Below are 24,361 nucleotides of genomic sequence, written 5' to 3'. Positions count from 1 at the left end.
AAAAACTGTAATATTTATTAGCTTTCTAAAAAAAAAAATAACATTCTCAATATGATAATGACATAGACTTTTCTTATCGGATAAGGGTCCATTCACACATCCGCATGAATGGGTCCGCATCCGCTCCCCAATTTTGTGGAACGGGTGCGGACCCATTCATTTTCAATGGGGCTGGAAAAGATGCAGACAGCACACAGTGTGCTGTCTGCATCTGCACTTCCGTTCCGCAAAGAAAAGGCATTTCTATTAAAGTGCCTGGCATGTGCGGTCCGCCGGTCTACGTGTTTTGCGAAATGCAAAACACTTGCGGACGTGTGACTGGACCTTAAATGTGGAAGAAATAAAATATCTAAAGAGAAATTTTTTTATTTTTCTCCAACCAGGGATCTTTACATGCAAAACCAACTACTACAGCACTAAGCTGTAGCATTACCACATAGAGAAAAGTGTTTTTTCTATGCTTATAAGCTGACACATATTACTGATGTCTTTATAATCGTATATGGTGCTTGTTAATAAAGCAGTAATATGTAGATAAGCTTTCTGAGCATATCTCAATGTGGTGAAGCTACCGTATAGTGCAGGGGTCAGCAACCTTCTGCACTCCAGCTGCTGTGAAACTACACTCCCCAGCATGCAACATTCATTTCTAGAGGAGAAAAGAGTAAGTAGGCATGCTGGGAGTTCTAGTTTCACAACAGCTGGCCTACCCCTGCTATAGTGTATGGAATATATGATATTGCTAGCACACAGCTCTTGGACAGGGCTCTGCTCTCAGCCTCATGTCTATCCCTGTTAATCAATGGGAGAGGGGCGGGTGCAGAGCACAGGGGGTGTTATATAGCAATCTTCAGATGATTCAGTCCCACCTCTGAGTGCTCAAATTGCTCATTTGCATACGAGTAAAAACACAGATTTCTCTGCAGCTTTTTATTAGGGATCGACCAATATTGATTTTTTAGGGCCGATACTGATAATCTATGAACTTTCAGGCCAATAGCCAATAATTTATACCGATATTCTGCGAATTTTCATTTTTGAAAAATAAAATAAAAATTTCCTGCACAAATCTGCTGAAAATTTGTTTATTGTTAACATGTAGGTTTATTTCTTGTAAATCTTTTTCATTTATAATTAATATTTTGTTTTTTGTTTTTGCTATTAGCCCCCTTAGGGACTAGAACCCTTGTCCTATTCACCCTGATAGAGCTCTATCAGGGTGAATAGGACTTCACACTCTCCCTGCTGCCCTGTGCTTTGTGCTCACAGCTACAGGGAGATTACCATGGCAGCCAGGGCTTCAGTAGCGTCCTGGCTGCCATGGTAACCGATCGGAGCCCCAGGCTAACACTGCTGGGGCTTCGATCAGAAGCTGCCACTGCACCACCAATGAGAAGGGGAGAGGGGACCCTATGGCCACTGCCACAAATGATTAATACTGAGGGGGCTTGGGTGGGGGGGGAGCACTGCGCCAACAATGTTTTAATACTGGGGTTTGGGGGGGACGCACTGCGCCACCAATGAAGATGCCTCTCTTTCATTCGTATACAGGAGGCGGGAGCTGGCTGCAGAATCGCGTAGCTGGCTCCCGACCTCTGAGCGTTAGCTGCGATCTGCGGCACCTGAGGGGTTAACTACCGCAGATCGCGGCTACCTCTCATAGAGGTCGGGAGCCAGCTATGTGATTCTCCAGCCAGCTCCCGCCTCCTGTATATGAATTAATGAGAGACTTATCTTCATTGGTGGCGCAGTGGCCACAGCCCTTCCTCTTGTCCTTCCTCCTCTCATTGGTGGCAACGGCACAGGGGGGAGGGAGACACTGCTTCCTTCTCCCCTGGGCTGCTGAGGGAACACAGAGCGCTGTCAGCAGCACAATCCTTGTTCCCAATACGTTATCGGTATATCGGCAAAATAGATGCCGATAACGTTCAAAATCCTGAATATCGGCCGATAATATCGGTAAAACCGATAATCAGTCGATCCCTACTTTTTATCATACAGACAAAAGAAAGTTATTGTGTTAATCAGCATGATGAGCCCTACCAGCCAGTATGCCTGGTTTAGTAGGGTTAATACTGGGGACAGAGTCGCTTTAAATTCATTTGGCTGCTGTGCTGTCCTGCATGCTTTTTCTTTAGAGTTTTTAACTACATATAAATGATTTCTTCAGTAAGAAGTGTGTTTTCTAATGTGTGTTTCTTGCCTTAGGTCTATGCTGTTGACTGGAGCCCTGATGGGCAAAGTGTAGCCAGTGGAGGGAAGGATAAGTGCTTAAGAATGTAAGTGCCACGATTTGTCTGCTACAGTTTGAAATGCTCCTGCCCAGCATTTTCAGAAGTAAAATGATTGGTTACGATTAGGGATGATGCGAAACATACAAAGTCGATTCGCATAATACTTTGTTAGAATACTGTACGGAGCGAGTGCTCCGTACAGTATTAGGATGTATTGGCTCCGATGAGCCGAAGTTATTACTTTGCGAAGTCTCGCGAGACTTTGGGTAATAACTTTAGAAATTAATTTCTACTCTAGAAAACCTTTTATCAAACTCTGGTTCGGTTCCAAGGTACCATTTGGAACAGAAACAGAGTTCGGTAAAAGGTTCTTAATTGTATTTAAATAAAGCCTTATGGGTATCAACTTTGGATGTTTCATCTGAAGTAGATTCAGTCATCCCTAGTTACAATCTACTGTAAAATGTAGACCTATTTAGCCATTTAGATATTTGTAAGAACAGGTCAGAAAAACAAATACTTTTTGAGGATCAGAGAAGCATTAGCACAGGATCAAGGACATCTGTCAGCAGATTTGTACCTATGACACTGGCTGACCTGTTATATGTGCGCTTGGCAGCTGAAGGCATCTGTCTTGGTCCCATGTTCATATGTGTCTGCATCACTGAGAAAAATTATATTTTAATATATGCAAATGAGCCTGTAGAAGAAACGGGGGTGTTGCCATTATACCTAGAGGGTCTGGACTCTCTGCAACTGCTGTGCCCTCTGGACTTTGATAGGCCAGGCAGTGTAAATGTAATCACGTGTGGCCCTGTTGTCATAATCTGCTGGGATGCTGGACCATTACAGGTCCATCTACCTTCAGGAGGATAAGCACCAGAATAGGTGTCCTAGAACAATATGCTGGCTGTACAAGGGCAATGCCACACTGTGATCCTCACCACAAATGGGCAGATTTCACCTCTGCTGCATTGAAAGTTATGAAAAGCCATGACAAATCAGAAACGGAGTGAGAAATCTACACCATTATCGTTTTTCTGCATAGTAAATGTCTGCAGCTTGTGGATGCAATATGTAACGTCTCACTTACTTGCCTAGTATTGTACTTTGGGGTGGATTCTACCCGCACAAGTCTGCAGGTAAAATTCGCAGCCATTTCAATCCTTGTTAATTCTTCCTAATGAAACAAATTGTCAAAAGTTGTTTATATTGTGGATATTTAGTTTCTATTAGCTCATTATTTTTCCCTAAATAGAACAGGACCACCAGATCCCCCACATCATACAGTCCATCACTATGTAACTTTGTAACTTTCTATTACAGATGGAGACGATGAGTCCAGCAATGTACTGACATGGCTTGGAGAAATAGATCTGATCTTTCATTATGAAGATGGCCATTCATGCGCGTGGTCTGTAACAGCTTGACCAAAATACAGTGTAATCTGAAAGAAGACTTTTATAAACCTATCACATTGGGATGGCATGTGTAACGTGCATATAAACCCTGGTATCGGTGAAAATGTGAGATTTACACCAGCGCTACAAATGTGATTAACACTGATATGTTCTCAAAAAGACTGAAGATGTAAATACACAGAGAAATGGAATATGTTGTTCTCTGCCTATATGGGCAGCCGTACAGTAATTTGCCATAATAAAACATATTGAATGCCTTATGATTATGTGCATAATGAGAATTTAAAATAATCAAATTGTCCTTCACTCAAGCACAGGCAGATTCCCTCACCAACTACCCAGCAGCTGCCAAGTTTCCTTCACCATGACTTCCCTGTCATTTCAACACCTTTCTCGTCATCAGAGGCTTTGATTAGAAGTGAAGGGGCATTTGAGTGCCAGGACCCTCTGGGTCATCTCCTGAGAGAAGAAAGTGCTGCTGAACTTTATATTGCATATTATGATACATAGGCAGCTTTTTTTTCTTTTCTTTTTTGAAACATGTTTTTATTTAAAGTTTTCCTTATAACATCAGGTATTTTATATTATACAGATAGATATGAAAACTCTTTACAGAAGAAAATCCCGCTTCCCTCCCAACCCTTCGCAATCTTTTATTTTTTATTTTTTTTAGCATAGCTTTAAGGGGCCCTTTCATGCCAAACATGGACAGAATTCAAAAACTATTGAATAAGCATATACAGGTGCAAGTAAGTGAACCCTTTGGAATTACATGGATTTCTGCTTTGATTACTATGCAAATATAGTTGAATTGTCAAAAATGACAAACTGTTTAACTAAACTAATTGCACGCAAACAGTTTGGCCTAAGACGTGAACGGTACACTTCACATATATCATTCAGTTGTACTCTGCCAACTGTTTTAGGCAGAACGGATATGAGCACTGCATGTCAATGCACAGATCTGACGTCTATACACTGATATTGCTGAACAGAAAAACTGAACATGCAGCATTTCTTTGTCCAGTGCTATTTGACATCCAGCATGCAACATATGTATGAGAAGCATCCCATAGAAAACCGTGCGCTTGATCCTGGCTTCAGTTCCCCCTCCAGTGTTTTGTGCTTCACGGCAAAGGGGAACTGAAATCGCCAGACATATGTAAAGGGGCCCTATTATCAAGCATATTGAGTAAACATCTACAGTGCACCATTGAGTTTAATAACCTTTAGATCCCCCTTTAGCGGCAATCGCCTCCACCAAATGTTTATACTGTAGTCGCAAATACGATTTGCATAACATTGGTGAAGGCTTTTTGGATCATTCCTTCCTGCAAGTGTGTTTCTGTTCACTATTTGTGGGATGCCAAGTATGCACAGACCTCTTCTTGTCATGCCACATCTCAATAAAGTTGTGGTTAGAATTAAAGCGTACCTAAACAAGATGCGGCCATAGAGTGATTTACAGTATTTCATCCCATCGTCCAACTCTGGGAAGAGATGCCTCACCCAGTAGTAGCTGCATCTGTGTCTGGTTACCTTACCTCTGCAGCTCATGTTTCCCCCTTCCTTCTCTGTACACTACAGTGGGTTGTGTATGGCTTCTGTGTACAGATTTGGAACCGAAACCAAGTTCAGTAAAAGGTTTTTAACAGTAGAAATTAGTTTCTGAAGTTATTACCTGAAGTCTCGCGAGACTTCACGAAGTATTAGCTTTGGCTCATCAAAGCCAATACATTCTAATTCTGTACGATGCGCTTGCTCTAACGAAGTTTTATGCGAATCAACTTCGGATGTTTCATCCGTAGTCAATTCGCTCATCCCTAATTGTCACCTATACTATTTAGTTATGAAAAAGACAATAAAAGTTTTGGTAGACTTTAAGGTCAGAACTTTGACATTCCAAAACACATCTTTTCCACCCATTCTATAGTTGATTTTACTTGTTGCATCAACCAGTGTCTCTTCAGCTTGGTCATGACTGCTGCCCTTACATCCTGATGTAAATTGTTTTCATACACGTTAGAATTTATTATTCCATTACAAATCACAAGACATCCAGGTCCAGTAAAGCAGCTGCAAACCATGAGGTTCCCTCCACGGTTGGGATCAGGTATCTGAATGTGATATGAACAAAGCCTTAGTGCCTCCCCCAACTTTTGACCTATTCTCTCTGTTATAGCAAAAAATTGTTGCGCAATTAAATTTAAAGTTACAAACAGCAATGTAAAATCCACCCAAAAAAGCTACTTATGTCATTTAGTGATTATGATGGACAGTGCATTCAGTCTGCAGTCTGTGAGTGACTTCACTTGCCACTTGGAGGTTCTCCAGGAATTAAGAAAATGAAAATACTTAAAGGGAACCTGTCATCGGGATTTTGTGTATAGAGCTGAAGACATTGGTTGCTAGATGGCCGCTAGCACATCGGCAATACCCAGTCCCCATAGCTCTGTGTGCTTTTATTGTGGAAAAAAAACTATTTGACACGTATGCAAATTAACCTGAGATGAGTCCTGTCCCTGAGATGAGTCACGTACAGGACTCATCTCAGGTAATTTGCATATGTATTAAATCGTTTTTTTTACACAATAAATGCACACAGAGCTATGGGGACTGGGTATTGCGGATGTGATAGCGGCCATCTAGCAGCCCATGTCTTCAGCTCTATACACAAAATCCAGATGACAGGTTCCCTTTAAGTGGACCTATGCTTTTTCAACCCTACAAAAGATGAACTTTTCTAGAAACATTATGAGAACCATAATGGCCTTATACTCGAACCCCTCTGCTGGAGTAAATCCCGGTGCCAGGTTCCCTTTAAATATTACTTTATTATAAACTATATTCCCAAATACTTTTCATTAGTCATAACAGCTCATTTTGTCTAGGGAGCAATCATTAGGAAAAATAAAATGTCTGCCATCCTATTAGAACACACAAAACCTTTCCTAATCACCAGAAGGTAAAGTAACTTCACAACACTGAGCTAAACAGCTTCTTTTTCCTCCCTTCCTACTTGTTGGGGATTATGATCCTGAATACAGATAAGAACTTTCTGAATGATCCCGAATACAGTTTAATATGATCTTCAGCTGGATCTCTGTAGGAATGGAGTTCATGAGGAGACATGAAGTGCAGAGAGGATGGACAGGACAGACTGTGGTAATGGAGACTACATACAAGTGCTGCTGCTTATTAGCCTCATCCCCATCTCTTCTCTGTACTTCATGACTCTTTATGAACTCCATTCCTACAGAGATTCAGCGGAACATCATAATCCCTGACGAGCAGAGAGGAGGATGAGGCAGCTCTTTACCTGAGTTGTGAAGTAACTTGCCCTCCTATGTGATTAGGACAGTTTCTGTGTGTACTAATAGGACGGCGGCCATTTTATTTCTCCTGATGATTACTCCCTAGCTAAAACAAGCCATTATAAGTAATGAAAGTTATTTGGTAATACTGTTATATTCTAGTAATATTTAAAGGGATTCTGTCACCAGGATTAACGATATGTAGATATTTATATGTGCCCATTAGGGTCCATTCACACGTCCGTTTTTTCTTTCCTGATCTGTTCAGTTTTTTCAGGAACAGATCAGGACCAGATCTGGACCCATTCATTTTCAATGGGTCCTGGAAAAAAATCGGACAGCACAATGTGTGCTGTCCGTTTCCGTTGTTCCGTTCCGCATGTCCGTTTAAATATAAAACATGTCCTATTCTTGTCCTGAAAAATCGGATCCTGGTACAATACAAAGTCAATGGATCCGCAAAAAACGGATGACATTCGGATGTCATTCCGTATGTCATCCGTTTTTAGCGGATTCCGTTCCTGGAAACACATAACACATTATTTTTATTTTTATTTTTTTTAAATTTTTTTTCAAAGAAATCCAAACAACTTTATTTGATTATTGAAATGTATACATGTTCCCGTTTTTTGCGGATCCGCAAAAAACGGATGACATACGGAAACATTTTCAGGAACAACGGATCCGCAAAAAACGGACCGTTTTTCAGGATGAAAAAAAACAGGACGTGTGAATGGACCCTTAGTCGTCATGCAGTGTTTACAATGATCCCACTGTTTATGCTCTGTGTGCCTTATATTCTTATAAAAAGCTCTTATTCATATGTAAATCACCTCTGTCAGGAGCCCAAGGGGTTGCCCCACGATCTCCTGGAGCCCAGCCGCACCCATCGATCCGGAGCCCAGCACCACCTACCACTTAATTTATTCACTCCACTATCCCTGACGTCATGTAATCTCTGCTCCATAATCTTGCACAGGCGCAGTGGACACTGTAGTCTGAACCTGTGCAGACTACTGGCACCGGCTTCGACGAGTCAACTGCGCATGCGCCTGCTCCCTCTGCGTGAGATTACAGCACTGAGAAGAACTGACGGGGATAGTGGAGTGAATAAATTAAGTGGTAGGTGGTGCTGGGCTCCGGATCGATGGGCGCGGCTGGGCTCCAGGAGATCGTGGGACAACCACTTGGGCTCCTGACAGAGGTGATTTACATATGAATAAGATTGCTTTTTATAAGAATAGAAGGCACACAGAGCATAAACATTTCTTAATTACTGGAGAAACCCTTTAAAGGGAGTGAAGCCAACAAAAGGGTAAGGCAGCCCACTACATTTTAGCTATCCGTTGATGCTCACAGACACCAACAAATAATGTCTTCTGACATGTATCAATCGTATGTTGCATAAAATGTAACGATAACTATACATTTTAAGGTATTGCAACTAATTTCTTATGGTTCCCCAACTGGAACTTCAGGTGGCCATTTATTGGATACAGTTGTATCCACTAGCGTTTATATCAAATCTTAGCGATGCTCTATTGCAGTGGTCAGAAACTTTCGGCACTCCAGATGAGGTGAAACTACAACTTCCAGCATGCTCCATTCACTTATATGGGAGTTCTGAAAACAGCTAAGCAAGTGTGCATGCTGGGAGTCATCGTTTCACCACATCTGGAGTGCCAAAGGTTGCTGATCCCTGCTCTATATATGGAGAAATGCCAATTGCTACTGGTGGGGAGATTTCCTATATATGCATTTGAAATGTGCAATTAGCACTAGATGGCGCTAAACCACTTAATGTTAAAAGTCGGAAAAATAAGGTATTTGATTTCAGAAAATGCTGTTTCTCGCCCAATTCCTTGGGGGACACAGGAACTCTCGGGTATAGCTTATCTCCATAGGAGGCGTGACACTAAGTAAAAGACTGTTAAGCCCCTCCTCCAGCAGCTATACCCTCAGCCTGGAGAGAGAGACTTCCAGTTTTTTGCTTAGTGTCAAGGAGGCAAGACACTCTCTGCACTGCAGAGTTGTCTTGTGAAGATTTTAGAGTTTTTAATTTTTTATTTTACTTTTTTCACTTGGATTTTTTCACAGGGACAACAGAGTCGCAGTAGACTTCTCTGTTTTCCCGGGGTTGAGCTGCACCAGGGCCGGTTATCCGCCCTGCTGCCTCCCCCACAGAAGAAAAGGAGGACCAGGGCAGCTCATGCTCCCCTGCATCCCGCCAGCACTGGGTCGCCCACCTGCAAGCCCCTCTCCAGCTACTGTCACTCTTGTGCCAGTGGCTGAAGGGGCGTCCCAGCTGGATGGACTAGAGGGTGAAGACGTCGCAGGTGAGGTGGCTAGTGCAGCCGTTCCGCTCCCCCTCCCTCCCTCCCTCCCTCCCTCTCCTCCCTCTCCTCTCCGGTTCAAGGCTCCCCTTTACTGATGGCCTCGTTGCGTAACGTTGTGTTGGCGCGATTCGGCGGCGGCCTGGCGCCCTGTTTGTACCGTCTGGGACAAGTCCCAGGAGAGCTGAGCGGCGCTCATGGGGGAGGCTTGTTTGAGGGCGGCCGGGTATGCGACCGCTGTGCCGTTGCATTGCAGGACGCCGACACCCGGTCCTCCTCTTTCGGCTTCCTACCTCGCTTCCGCTGCGGCGGGGGCCTTTGGGGAGACCTGTAATGGTTAGGCGCGGGATTTGAATCGCGCGCGCGCGCGATAATGTTTTCGGTGGGGGGCGGAGTTTCGGACCGGCCCAGCGTCTGGCTTGGTCTTCATTCAGGGGCCGGACGCCTTTCTCCCGCGCCTCTTTAGTCCCGCCCACTCTCGTGCCTGCGTGCTTCTGGGAGCTCACTGCAGGACGGACCGTTGCTCTGGTTGCCACCACCGTTCTTCTGCTGCTGCCGCTGCCGTTCAGCTTCCTCTGTGACCTGGTAGGACTGTTGACCCTTCCTCACTGTAGCCCCCTGGCCTGGACTCGGGTTTTTTTCTATTGCTCCTACCAACATGTCTGACCCCTTAGTGCCGGTGGGACCTTGGTATCATACCTGCACCGCATGTAAGGCGCCCTTTCCTCAAGGGCAGTCTGACCCGCATTGCTCGCTTTGCAAAGACCCATCGCAGGGTCCGCCATCTGTTGTGTCACCCCCTGGCCTCTTGGATCCCCCTGACTGGGCTAGATCCCTCTCCCAGGCTGTGGTTAGTCTCACTAGCGTTGTGGGCCGACTTGCAGATGTGTTGCCCTTGTCGCAGCCGGATGATTCCCCTGCTGGGCCCTCCGGGTCCGCTGTCCTGGCCGACCCGTCTGAGTCTCTCTCTGCAGGCGATTCCTCCAGAGCCCGCCAATCCCAGAAGCGGTCTAGGGCGGATCACCGGTCATCCTCGGATGCTTCGGTATCCCCCCCAAGGGTGCGTTCTCAGTCGGGCCCTTCCTCCTTGCAGGATTTGCCCTCTGAAGGGGAGCTGGTTGATTCCGATTGGGATATGGATTCGGCGCTGCCTTCAAAGCTGGCTTCCGCTGTGGGCCACCTTATAAACAGTATCCGTGATACCTTTAAAATTCGCGATGATCCTCCTGATCCTGAGAAAACCAGTGTTTCCTTTTTTCGCCAGAAGCAGGCTTCTGCGGTTTTTCCCCTCCATGCTGACTTTTCGTCAGTGGTTTCTAAGGCCTGGGCCCGTCCTGATGCACGGTTTACCCCGCCAAAAAAGTTAGATGTTTGTTATCCGTTTCCGGCGGATTGCATCACAAACTGGGCGTCTCCTCCTAAGGTCGACCCCCCCTGTGGCCCGTTTGTCCAAGAGCACGGCTATTCCCGTCGCAGATGGTTCTTCCTTACAATCCACTGAAGATCGCCGTATAGAGGCCCTTACAAAGGGTATCTTTTCGGCCTCCGGATCCGCGCTTAGGCCAGTCTTTGCCTCCGCTTGGGCGGGTAAAGCGGTTTCAGAATGGGCGTCTCAGCTGGATCTGGAGCTTGAATCCGACGTCCCTATTCAAGACCTCCGTGCCCTGGCTCAACTTATCGTTCAGGCTGGAAAATTTGTATGTGAAGCATCCCTGGATGCAGGGGCTCTTATTGCCCGTTCGTCTGCTCTGGCCGTGTCGGCTAGGAGGGAGCTTTGGTTAAAGGTTTGGTCGGCGGACGCCGCGTCAAAGCGATCTCTTACTAGCCTTCCTTTCTCTGGTGCTCGTTTGTTCGGAACCCGTTTGGATGAAATCATCTCTGAAGCCACGGGGGGGAAGAGTACCCATCTTCCCCAATCCAAGGCTAGGAGCTCCACTCGTGGTCGTCCCACCTTCTCCCGTTTCAGGTCTTCTCGTAGGGCTTCCGCTCCTCGCTCCGCCTCTGGTCCGTCCGCTAACCCTGTCCAGGACAGGCGTAAGAAACCCTTTTTTCGGACCCAGCCCTCCTGGCGCAAATCTCAACCTGCTCGCGCTCCCGCGACCAAGCAGGCCCCCGCCTGAAGGTGCGCCCCCACCCACCCGGGTGGGGGGACGTCTCCTCCTGTTCAGGGACTTCTGGCAGGCGCACGTCTCCGACGCCTGGGCTCTCGAGGTTGTCTTCCGGGTACAAACTCGAGCTTGCGTCCCTTCCCCCAGTTCGGTTCTTTCGCTCTCGGGTTCCCCGGGATTCCCGAGGGGCGGCCGATTTCTTTGCTGCCGTTCAGACTCTTCTAGACAAAGGAGTCATCACCCCGGTTCCTATGGGAGACAGGTTCAAGGGGTTCTATTCGAACCTTTTTGTGGTCCCCAAGAAGGAGGGTTCGGTGCGACCCATTCTGGATCTAAAACGGCTGAACCGCTTCCTTCGTCTTCAGCGTTTCCGGATGGAGTCTCTCGGGTCGGTGGTGGCCTCTCTGGAACAGGGGGAGTTCCTGGCCTCCATCGACATCCAAGACGCCTACCTTCACATTCCAATCGCACGGTGTCATCAGTGCCTTCTGCGTTTTGCAGTGGGGTCCGAACACTACCAGTTCGTTGCCCTTCCCTTCGGGCTGGCGACGGCCCCTCGTGTTTTCACGAAGGTCCTGGCCCCGGTACTCGCCTTACTTCGTTCCAGGGGAGTTTTTCTGCTTCCATATCTAGACGACCTCCTAATCAAGGCGCCTTCTCTGTCACTGACTTCAGCCAGCGTGGATCTCTCGCTGCAGACCTTGCGCCGGTTCGGTTGGGTTATCAACCTACCCAAATCCTCTCTTGTTCCTTCCCGGCAATTGGTCTTTCTGGGGATGCTGCTGGATACCGATTCAGCGGTGGTTCGACTTCCGTTGGAAAAGCGTCTGCTCCTCCATCGGTCGGTTCAGAGCCTTCTGTCCCACCGCCGTCCTTCTTTCCGGTTCAGCATGCGGGTCCTGGGTCAGATGGTGTCCTGCTTCGAGGCGATTCCTTACGCACAGTACCACTCCCGCACCTTTCAGACGGCCATTCTGTCCGCTTGGGACAAGTCCCAGGAGAGTCTGGATCGGCATTTTCCCCTTTCCCCCCAGGTTCGTTCCTCTCTCCTCTGGTGGCTGCGGACCCCTCTTCAGGGGAAGTCTTTCCTGCCAATGACTTGGCTGGTGATTACCACCGATGCCAGTCTGCGGGGTTGGGGGGGAGTGTTTCCTCCTCGGTCCGTCCAGGGCACTTGGTCTCCGTCGGAGTCCAGACTGCCGATCAATGTTCTGGAGCTGAGGGCCATCCTCTTCTCGCTCCGACACTGGACTTCGTTGCTTCGGGGTCGCCCTGTTCGGGTCCAGTCGGACAATGCCACGGCTGTGGCGTACATAAATCACCAGGGGGGCACTCGCAGCGCGGCGGCGATGAGGGAGGTGTCTCTGATCCTTCGCTGGGCGGAGGTTCATGTTCCGGCCCTTTCGGCCATTTACATTCCGGGGGTGGACAATTGGGCGGCGGATTTCCTCAGTCGGACGACTATCGACCCGGGGGAGTGGTCTCTGCACCCCGACGTCTTCGAGTCTCTTTGTCTCCGTTGGGGTCGTCCGGACGTGGATCTCATGGCCTCCAGATTCAACTACAAACTTCCCATCTACGTGGCCAGGGCCAAAGATCCGGACGCTTACGGCGCGGACGCGCTCGTCCTCCCCTGGACGGAGTTTTCGCTCCTCTACGTGTTTCCGCCCCTGCCTCTTCTTCCGCGTGTCCTTCGGAAGATTGCGGCGGAGGGCACGCCAGCAATCCTAATCGCCCCGGACTGGCCGCGTCGTCCGTGGTACGCCGACCTTATGTTGCTTCTGGCAGACGCTCCCTTGCCTCTGCCTCTCAGAGAAGACCTCCTCTCTCAGGGGCCGATCTTCCACCAGCATTTAGGGTCGCTACGTTTGACGGCGTGGCTATTGAAACCGCGGTCCTGACGCGGCGGGGGTTTTCGGCTGACGTGGTCCGTACCATGATTCGTGCACGAAAACCGGCCTCGGCCAGGATTTATTATCGTACCTGGCGGGCCTATTTGGCTTTCTGTGAGGCCTTGGGGACTCCCCCTCTGAGGTTTTCCCTTCCTACGGTTTTATCCTTTTTGCAATCTGGTCTGGTTCTGGGCTTGGGTCTCAGTACCCTGAAGGGTCAGATTTCGGCTCTTTCGGTCCTTTTTCAGCGTCCACTGGCTCCGCTCGGTCCGGTTAGGACCTTTCTTCAGGGGGTTGCTCACTGTGCTCCCCCCTATCGCCCTCCTGTTCCTGCTTGGGATCTTAACGTTGTGTTGGCGGCTCTCCAATCTTCCCCTTTCGAGCCTCTGCGCAAGGTTTCCCCTCGCTTGTTGTCTTGCAAAGTTTTCTTTCTCGTCGCCATCACGTCTCTTCGGCGTGTGTCTGAGTTGGCGGCTCTTTCTTGCGTGGAGCCCTTCTTGGTTTTTCACCAGGACAAGGTGGTTCTCCGCCCTGTTCCGGAATTTCTTCCGAAGGTGGTGTCCGCCTTTCACCTGAATGAGGATATTGTCCTTCCTTCTCTGTGTCCGTCCCCGTCGCATCCCCGGGAGCGGGAGCTTCACCGTCTGGATGTTGTTCGGGCTCTCAGGATCTACCTGGATGTGACCAGACCCTTTCGACGCTCGGATTCTCTGTTTGTGATTCCGGAGGGTCCGCGCAGGGGGCTGGCGGCGTCTAAGGTGGTTGTTGCCCGCTTCCTCAAGATGGCTATCGTTGAGGCTTACCGTGCTCGGGGCAGGGATCCGCCCTTTGGTGTTACCGCTCATTCTACCAGAGCGGTCGGGGCTTCCTGGGCTCAGCGTAATCGTGCCTCGGCTGAACAACTGTGCAAGGCGGCCACCTGGTCTTCTTTGCACACGTTCACCAAGTTTTACAGGGTGAACACTTATGCCTCGGCGGATGCTGCTTTGGGCCGCTTGGTCTTGCAGGCGGCGGTGCCTTAATGTTTACGGTGCCTGGTTCGCTTTTGATTGTGGTCCCTCCCTGTTTGTGGACTGCTTTTGAACGTCCCAAGAGTTCCTGTGTCCCCCAAGGAATTGGGCGAGAAAACGAGATTTTTGTATAACTTACCAGTAAAATCTCTTTCTCGCTCTTCCTTGGGGGACACAGCGCCCGCCCATTGTTTTTTTGTTGGCCTTCGGGTGTTTTTTTCTGACTTGTTGGTATTGGTTTGGTTACTCCTTGCCTTTGTCTTGCACTACTTGGGCACATAACTGGAAGTCTCTCTCTCCAGGCTGAGGGTATAGCTGCTGGAGGAGGGGCTTAACAGTCTTTTACTTAGTGTCACGCCTCCTATGGAGATAAGCTATACCCAAGAGTTCCTGTGTCCCCCAAGGAAGAGCGAGAAAGAGATTTTACTGGTAAGTTATACAAAAATCTCGTTATTACTATCAGATAGCTATTATTATTATTATTATGCCATTCATTCCATAGTGCTGTACATATGATAAGGGGTGCACATACATAATACAGACAGTTGCACTAAGCATGAGCAAGACAAGTTACAGACTGGTACAGAGGGAGAGAGAACCCTGCCTGAGAGGGCTTACAATCTACATGGTATGGGAGAAGGACACAGTAGGAGAGGGTAGCAATGAAGGGGATTCATGTTTGCCAGTACTTCAATAAACAGTTTTTCTATTTTCTGAGAGATGCTGGATATACGTACTGCAGAATCCTTCTCATTTTGTTGAAAACTAGCAAATGCAGAATATTACTAACAGTAACCTATTTAGGCAGTGCCATATGTATGCTAGAATGTATGAAATCAGTACTTTCCATGGTTGGTAGCAATTCTGGTTTAAGGTAAAGTATCTTGTAGAATCATATACAGTATGCTATTGCATTTATTAATTGTCTCTTGTTTTCGTGTTTTGATTAGAGGAAGAGAACAGCAGCACTGATCGGTCTTGGCAATCTTAAGCTTTGCTAGTGTAAAATGCCACCCAGGGGCTGTTTTCCTCATATTTCTCTCCCCCCCCCCCCCCTTAAATTAAAGGTGTAATGTCCTCTGATGACTTTGTGTCCTGTTGGGGAACTTATGTGCCAAAAACAAATGCATACATAAAAAAAAAATCTTAAAATACAAATAAATGCCAATCCAAACTGTTGCCATAGCCCCGTTCATGCAAGACTATATACACTCACCTAAAGAATTATTAGGAACACCTGTTCTGTTGCTCATTAATGCGATTATCTATTCAACCAATCACATGGCAGTTGCTTCAATGCATGTAGGGTTGTGGTCCTAGTCAAGACAATCTCCTGAACTCCAAACTGAATGTCAGAATGGGAAAGAAAGGTGATTTAACCAATTTTCAGCGTGGCATGGTTGCTGGTGCCAGACGGGCCGCTCTGAGTATTTCACAATCTGCTCAGTTACTGGGATTTTCACGCACAACCATTTCTAGGGTTTACAAAGAATGGTGTGAAAAGGAAAAAACATCCAGTATGCGGTTTACATAGAAGAGCAACGTTGACTGAAATAACCACTTGTTACAACCGAGGTATGCAGCAAAGCATTTGTGAAGGCACAACACGCACAACTGTGGATGGGCTACAACAGCAGAAGACCCCACCGGGTACCACTCATCTCCACTACAAATAGGAAAAAGAGGCTACAATTTGCACGAGCTCACCAAAATTGGACTGTTGAAGACTGGAAAAATGTTGCCTGGTCTGATGAGTCTCGATTTCTGTTGAGACATTCAAATGGTAGAGTCCGAATTTGGCGTAAACAGAATGAGAACATGTATCCATCATCTGATGGCTACTTCCAGCAGGATAATGCACCATGTCACAAAGCTCGAATCATTTCAAATTGGTTTCTTGAACATGACAATGAGTTCACTGTACTAAAATGGCCCCTACAGTCACCAGATGTCAACCCAATAGAGCATCTTTGGGATGTGGTGGAACGGGAGCTTCGTGCCCTGGATGTCCATCCCTCAAATCTCCATCAACTGCAAGATGCTATCCTATCAATTTGGGCCAACATTTCTAAAGAATGCTATCAGCACCTTGTTGAATCAATGCCACGTAGAATTAAGGCAGTTCTGAAGGCAAAAGGGGTTCCAACACCGTACTAGTATGGTGTTCCTAATAATTCTTTAGGTGAGTGTATATTTAATATCAAAACTGACTATGGCCTCTTTCACACTTGCGTTGTCCGGATCCGGCGTGTACTCCACTTGCCGGAATTACACGCCGGATCCGGAAAAACGCAAGTGTACTGAAGGCATTTGAAGACGGATCCGTCTTCAAAATGCTTTCAGTGTTACTATGGCACCCAGGACGCTATTAAAGTCCTGGGTGCCATAGTAGGAGCGGTATACTTACAGTCCGTGCGGCTCTCGGGGCACTCCAGAGTGACGTCAGAGCGCCCCATGCGCATGGATGACGTACCATGCGATCACGTCATCCATGCGCCTGGGGCGCCCTGACGTCCCTCTGAGCGCCCCGGGAGCCGCACGGACGGTAAGTATGCTGCTCCCCCGCTACACTTTACCATGGCTGCCAGGACTTTAGCGTCCTGGCAGCCATGGTAACCACTCTAAAAAAGCTAAACGTCTGATCCGGCAATGCGCCGAAACGACGTTTAGCTTAAGGCCGGATCAATGCCTTTCAATGGGCATTAATTCCGGATCCGGCCTTGCAGCAAGTCTTCAGGATTTTTGGTCGGAGCAAAAAGCGCAGCATGCTGCAGTATTTTCTCCGGCCAAAAAACGTTCCGTTCCGGAACTGAAGACATCCTGATGCATCCTGAACGGATTTCACTCCATTCAGAATGCATTAGGATAAAACTGATCAGGATTCTTCCGGCATAGAGCCCCGACGACGGAACTCTATGCCGGAAGACAATAACGCAGGTGTGAAAGAGCCCTATCACCAGTTGGGGAACCCATTTTTATTATCTATTTTGGTCTCCATTTGCAAATTTGTAACAAATAAATAATAGTGTTGAGCGAACTTGCGATTTGCAAGTACAGCGTTCGGGTTTTCTAAGAGTCTATGCTGGCCATAGACTTTTATCATGATGGAATGCCTCAAAGGCTTCTGTGGTGCATGCCGTCATACTTATGGTCCGTGGTAACGGAATCCTTAGATATCCTTGCAAATTGCAAGTTCGCTCAACACTAATAAATAACTATACTTTAAGAGTGTATATAAAAATGATTTTACTAGTCAAAGAAAGAAAGGAAAAAAAAAGTCAGGGCCGTTAAATTACCAGATGTAATGTATTGATTATAAATGTGGTATAAACATAGCCTATTAAAAGCATTGTCTAAGATTGTGTGTTTTTCCCCCAAAAAATGCACCTCCTTGTTCACTTCCTGTGTATGGTGTTACAGCTCAGTCACATTAGTTTGAATAGGGCAGAGCTGCAATAAGCGACATAGCCCATTGTTTTACAGCTTTCTCGCCATTTCTATAGAAAAAGCAGACCTTATTTTCTATTCTTGAAGAAGACCTTTAAATCTGTAGATGTATACAGCAGTATATTCATGTTACAGTACCTTTACAGCAAACAGATGAATAATAGGTGTCAAATTTTCTCTGTCTTGGTGTTGTCCAACCCTTTTAAGCGATGGTGTATCCTTAGGATAGGCCATCTGTTTGGCCTTAATAAATGACCCCCAAAGTTCTTTCTATAGTTGGTCCAAGATCACAAATTGCAGCATGGTGATCTCATACAATGTCTATGACATGTAATAAGGTCACATTTAGGGAGATTTCACTGTAAGAGCGTGGAATCCTGTTAACCTATTGCTGAGGTTGCCTTATACCCTTACATAAGGTTTCTTTAACTGTGACCTTAGGCCAGTGATTATGTAACTGGATGTTGACTAAATTCACACATACATTTAAAGGGGTTGTGTCATCTGAGATATTGGTGGAATATCACTAAGATATGCCACCAATCTCAGGTGCGTGGTCCCACTTCTGGGACTCCCACCTAGCTCTAGAATGGGGCCCCCTGAAATGAACGAGAGCGGCATGCACGGCTTCTCTCCATTTACTTCTATGGGAGTTCCAATAATATGGAGTTGTCCCACAAAATATATTCTATGTTTTTCAAACCAGCAACGCCCCCCCCTGAGAGGACATGGCTCCTGAGCTACCAGCTTGAAATCTAGCAGAGCAATTGACGCGATGATTGGGGTAGCTCTGGATCCATGTGGAGTACAGGGCTAGTTGTAGCTATGAAAGATATTGTCATGTACTATATGATTTTCATTGACCATAAAGATAACCCCTTTCAATTAACTAATAATCATTGTAACGTAAGTCTAATATTATTTAGCTGTTGAATTATATGGCTACGGAGAAATGTGTGCTGTGGATCCTAATTTACTGATTTGGTTTAAAATAGGAGGTAGTTTCACAGGTCTTTTAACAAATAGGGAAACCTGGTTCTACGGTTACTGCAGATACCTTGTGGTTGTGAAATTTGATTCAATTAAACCAAACTACTACTAAAACAAAACTGCTAGTGAAGCTAGTAAAGCAGTATATAATAAAACAAGGAGACAACAACATGTTGGCCATGGGGGTTATTGAGTTCCTCTGTCACCAGAAATCAAAAGTGGACATAATGAAGGTGCCTCAGGTGAAGTTCTTCTGACATGTCAGGCCATGTGGATATCATCTTTATAATTTAAGAATGCTAGACTTTATTTAAAAAAAAAAAAAAAAAAACGTAAAAAATATTAATGTATCACATTATGTAGGTACTGTGTGGAATAATTTTTAGGCCCCATGCACACAACAATATCCGTTTTGCAGTCTTCAAATTGTGGATCCTCAAAACACATATACCAGATACACAGTACCTCGGAACCGAAGCAGAGTTCGGTTTCAAGTTTTAAAGTGGTTTTCCACTTTAAAAATAAACTACCGAAGTTATTCAACAAAGTCGCACGCAACTTCGCGAATAACTAACTTCGGCTTATCAGAGCCCATACATTCTAATAATGTACAGAGATGGATCTCCGTACAGTAGTATTCCAAAGTTTTGAACAAAGCGACTTTGGATGAAGCATCTGAAGCGCGCTTCGCTCATCATCTAAGTGTAACAGCACCCCCCCCCCCTGCTCCTAGCGGCTCATTTGCCTATATGAAACATAATTTTTCTCAGCAATGCAGACACATATGAGCATGGGACCAACACAGACGTCTTCAGGTGCTAAGTGCACGTGTACAGGTCAGCCAGTGTCATAGGTACAAATCTGAAAATGTTCCCTTTAAAAGGTTATTTTTTATTCCTTGTAGAATTTGGCCCAGATTCTACACCAAAAACTGTAGGCCAGACCCGTGGTAACCACCTCCCATTGTTTTCAATGGGAGGCCGCACTGCTCTTAATGAGTCAATGCCTTATCTTCCATGACTGTGCCAAAAAAAATAAGACTTGTCCTTTCTTGGTGCAATGTCTGCATATGCACAATGCAGGAAACCATGGCGGGTGTCCACTCAAGTATTGCTCCATTCAATGGGGCTAAAGTGCAAGTAATTGAGGAAGCATGGCATAAACCAAAGGCAAAAGCAACCTTGTGAACTAGCCCTAACACTTTAGACTGGGGTGTCGCAGCCAGGATAGCGGAGTTACGGTGATCCCATACAAATGCATGAGATCCCGGCGGCAGTCACAAGAAATCTAACACTGCTGGATTTCTTCCAACTGCCGTGGCGATCCCACTTATTTCTATGGGATCAGTGCTACCCAGCCATCCTGGCCAGCAGGTGTCGCGTTATGGCTTTGTGATACATTAGAGGACATCTACTGACCGTGTTTGATATAGGCTGGGGAGAGAGGAGATTTTATCGGGGGTAGTGTGAATAATAACTTTTATTCTAACAGGCAAGTGCATGGGAGGCAGAGCTGCACTGTGAAGTGCCCTCTACAGTGAGCAGCCCCTCTCCTCTGCTTTCAGTAACAGCTGTAGAGGTCTAAAGCAGCTTAAAGGGGTTGTCCAAGTTATATTTATTGATGACCTATCCTCAGGATAGGTCATCAATATCAGATCGGCGGGGGTCCGACACCCGGCACCCCCTCTGATCAGCTGTTTGAAGAGAAGGCGTGCGCGGTGTCAGCGCTGCCTCCTCTTCACTGTTTACCTTCTAGCCGTTGCATCTGCAGTGGTGAGCAGGTGTAATTACACCCAAGCCTTCCCATTCATTTCAATAGGAAGGCTTGGGTGTAATTACACCTGCTCACCACTGCAGATGCAACCGCTAGAAGGTAAACAGTGAAGAGGAGGCAGCGCTGAAACCGCGCACGCCTTCTGTTCAAAGAGCTGATCGGAGGGGGTGCCGGGTGTCGGACCCCCGCCGATCTGATATTGATGAACTATCCTGAGGATAGGTCATCAATAAATATAACTTGGACAACCCCTTTAATGCACAAAGCACATCACATTAAAGCCCCACCTCCAGCGCACTTGCAGGAGCAGAACCTGGCAGACTAAAGGTTCATATTCACACTACTGTAATAAAAGCTCCCTTTAAATAGTGCTGCTCAAAATTTTAAAGTGCAACACTAAGGTCTCTTTCACACGGGTGAGTTTTCCGTGCGGGTACAAAGCGTGAGGCGGACTGCAAAACACACAACGGTCGTGTGCATGAGGTCTTAGACTCTGGATCTTGTGGCTTGCACTTGTTTATGGATGTGTAAATATATGCTATTTATGCATGAGTCTATATGTACATGTACTAACAGGTACTGGATGTGAGTTGGTTAGAAGTGTAGTTACAGTAGATGGTATATATTTATGGATATATTGGATATGGATATACATACACATTACTGGCCACATTTGCTTGATCTCCAGGGAGGACAGGAGAGTTAGCTTGTGTATGGTGGTGTATTCTATGTAATGTATTGTATTTGTAGTGTAATGTCTATTGTTTTGTCATCTCTATGTTATCAGTAAAGTCTTTTTAATATATATATATATATATATATAAAAATAAGTATCTGCGAGGGTTGTATGTGGGGTGTATGAAGGACTGGAGGGGGGTGTATATAATACACAGAATAGGTGGTATGTTACTCTTGGGGGGTATGATAGACTGGAGGGGGTGTATAAAATACACAGAATAAGTGGGTTATATAGGAAACAAAGACAACAGTCTAGGAACTGAATAAAAGGGACGGAATACGGAGATGGATATAAATCTCCAATATCCCAATTTGAAAAATGCCCCTTTATAAGCAGTTATCGCCACTTGTCGCAAACTGAGAAGGACAGAATCCTTGAATTGAGAGACCTTGGTTTATCACTCAGATTGCTACGCATCTAGACTGAGATGTCAGGACTGTTTTAACTTTGCATGTTGATTGGGAGAACAATGGCGAACTGGAATGGCAGCCAAAGGTTCACAGAGGCAAACCTCTGCATAGACGGGTCATCTGATTAGAAGAATGGCGCGGAGTGATCCATTCTGTACTGCAAGTGAAATTGGACGTCACTTCACAAGCCTAGAGAAGCAAACAGTATCTATACAAACCATCAGAAGGTGTTTGCACAACATTGAGCTATGAGCTAGGCATCCAGCTACAGGTGTTCTATTGACCTCAAGCCACTGCTTTCAAAGGCCATCATAGTGTACAACAAGATGGCAATGGAGGTCTATCCTCTTCAGCTATGAGTCCTACTTTTCCAGGACGTCCCTCCATGACAGTACCCACTGGAGGATGTCCTATTGGATCTCTGTAGGGACAGGAAGCGTGAGAGGTTAAAAGGCCCCTCCCACCAGTGTTCTTCCTGTCCCTACAGGGATAGGAGGCAGTGAGTGGATCCCTGCTAAATGTAGGGAGCGAACACTAGGCCGAGGCTGGTCGGGGGGCTCTTGCCTCTCCTCTTCAGCCTCCGTGGGGCCTAAAAGCCAGCACCCCTCTGGGAAGGGGTCCCCTAGCTTGTCCGGTACCTTTTTTTCCTGAGCAGGCCGCAGGTACCTGGACGCTGAGCGGCTTCTCCGACGGAGCTCTGCGCTCAGCAGCGGCTCCGCCCTCCTCTATGACGCGATCGGCGTCACTTCCTGTGCGACCCGGAAGTGACGCGTCCAAGATGGCGGCGCGCATACATGCTGGAGGCCTCGATTTGGGGCCTCGCATGTGGGGTTGATTTTTCTATGGAAGAGTCCCCCAGAAGAGGAGGCGGTCCCGGCGGCGATGAGGGGAGGGCCTGTAAGGTAGGAACCTTATTTAAATGCTATGATGTGTGCTTATGTGGCGGTTGCATCATGGAGGCCCAAGGTGTGAGCAAGCTAGATGCGGTTGCTGACCCCCTCGTCCAGGGTAATGTAAGTAGTATCCGGCTGGCAGGTGTATAGTTCCCCCTAGGCTGGTTCTTATATCTCCTTCTCCCCCTATTAAGGTGGAAAAGGAGGCGGGACATAGACCGCATGGAGACACTAAGAAAAAAGCTAAGAAGTGTGCGACATGCACAAAAAAGCTGTCTGAATCGTATAGAAAGGCCCTCTGCATGGATTGCTTAGCAAGAATCCTGAAGGAAGAACAACCATCCTTTCTGGAAGAGCTGAGAACCATCGTCAGGGAGGAAGTACAGGCGGCCGGAATGAATCAGCCCCCTTCTCTTCCAGTTCCCGCTTCCCCTCCGTCCAAGCGTACCAGGGTACACTTAGTATCGGATTCAGAGGAAGAAACCGGGTACCCTTCAGACGATCTGGAGGATCAGATCCCCCCGTCGGTGTCAGAGGAGCCTAGGAAATACCTGTTTTCCTCGGATCAGCTGGACTCGCTCCTTACTGCAGTAAGGCAGACCATGGCAGTGGAGGAGGAGGAGCCGAAACGTTCTATACAGGACGAGATGTTCGGCGGATTAAGGGCCAGGAAAAGAAAGATTTTCCCGGTGAATTCTTACCTTCAAGATCTGATCAAAGAGGAATGGGAAGAAGGTGACAAAAAACTCTATATTCCCAGAGAATTCAAGAGCAGACTGGCCTTCAATCCAGAGGAGACTAAACTTTGGGATGAAATTCCAAAAGTCGACATCCAGGTGGCCAAGGTGGTGAAGAAGACATCTATTCCATTCGAGGATTCTTCACAATTAAAAGATCCCATGGACCGGAAAATGGATGGACTCCTGAAGAAGGCCTGGGAATCCTCAGCGGCCACTATTAATGCTAACATTTCAGCAACCTCAGTGGCTCGAGCAATGTGCTTATGGCTGGAGCAACTGGAGGAGCATCTCAAGATAAAGACCTCCAGGGAGGAAATTCTTGAGTCCTTACCCTTATTAAAATTTGCTGCATCCTTCATGGCGGACGCCTCAGCAGAGTCCATTCGTTTCGCTGCCAGGAACGACGCTCTTACGAACACCGCAAGACGGGCCCTCTGGCTCAAATCCTGGACGGGAGACATTGCCTCTAAAAACAAATTATGCGCAATTCCCTTCACCGGAACATACCTTTTCGGCCAGGTCCTCGATTCCATTCTGGAAAGCGCAGCCGATAAAAAGAAAGGGTTTCCAGAGGAAAAAGCAAAAAAACCTGTGCAGCCCTTTCGTAAGACCTCCAAACAGTATACACCCTCAGAGAGAGGGAAAGGTAAAACAGGTAGATGGAGCTACCCTAAAGGAGGGAGAGGTAGGGGTTTCCTCTTCAATCCCAGCTCAGGCCCAAATAAGCAATGACATCAGGCCAGTAGGGGGCAGGCTCCGCTTATTTTGGGAATCCTGGACTCGGATTACCCAAAACCAGTGGATCCTAAAGACCATCCGAGAAGGGGTAAAATTAGATTTCCGTGGTCCTCCCCCGGAAAGATTCCTGGTTACAAAAGTCCATTCAGTGAGTCAGCAGAATCAATTAGGTCTGGACGTGCAGAAACTACTAAAATTAAATGCTATCGTCCAGGTTCCGGAAAATCAGAAATTTCTAGGTCACTACTCAAGTCTCTTTCTAATAAAGAAACCAGACGGATCCTTCAGGACAATTATCAATTTGAAGTCCCTGAACAAA

The 24,361-nt window shown here is 46.7% G+C and overlaps 2 protein-coding genes across 2 annotated transcripts in view; both read left to right on the top strand.

Annotated features, from left to right (window-relative positions):
- The window catches only part of NLE1 (notchless homolog 1), a 57,192-nt gene extending 53,274 nt beyond the window's left edge, over nucleotides 1-3,918 (top strand). The window contains exons 9-10 of the mRNA XM_044285612.1: nucleotides 2,209-2,279; nucleotides 3,561-3,918. Coding sequence (XP_044141547.1) covers nucleotides 2,209-2,279; nucleotides 3,561-3,573 — 84 coding nt within the window. The 3' untranslated portion in view covers nucleotides 3,574-3,918. The remainder of the gene's footprint in view (nucleotides 1-2,208; nucleotides 2,280-3,560) is intronic.
- Nucleotides 3,919-22,161: 18,243 nt separating this feature from the next.
- Nucleotides 22,162-24,125, top strand: LOC122932274. Its single transcript, XM_044286601.1, has 2 exons — nucleotides 22,162-23,677; nucleotides 24,013-24,125. The coding sequence occupies exons 1-2, from the start codon at nucleotides 22,867-22,869 to the stop codon at nucleotides 24,027-24,029; spliced, it is 828 nt and encodes a 275-aa protein (XP_044142536.1). The 5' UTR covers nucleotides 22,162-22,866; the 3' UTR covers nucleotides 24,030-24,125.
- The last annotated feature ends 236 nt before the right edge of the window (nucleotides 24,126-24,361 follow it).

Source organism: Bufo gargarizans, chromosome 3 (genome assembly GCF_014858855.1).
Source record: "Bufo gargarizans isolate SCDJY-AF-19 chromosome 3, ASM1485885v1, whole genome shotgun sequence".
Classification (NCBI taxonomy): Eukaryota; Metazoa; Chordata; class Amphibia; order Anura; family Bufonidae; genus Bufo; species Bufo gargarizans.
This window is presented reverse-complemented; position numbering and strand designations above follow the sequence as displayed.

Coding starts and splice junctions, on each gene's coding strand:
- LOC122932274 (XM_044286601.1), top strand. CDS start 22,867: ATGGATTGCTTAGCAAGAATCCTGAAGGAAGAACAACCATCCTTTCTG.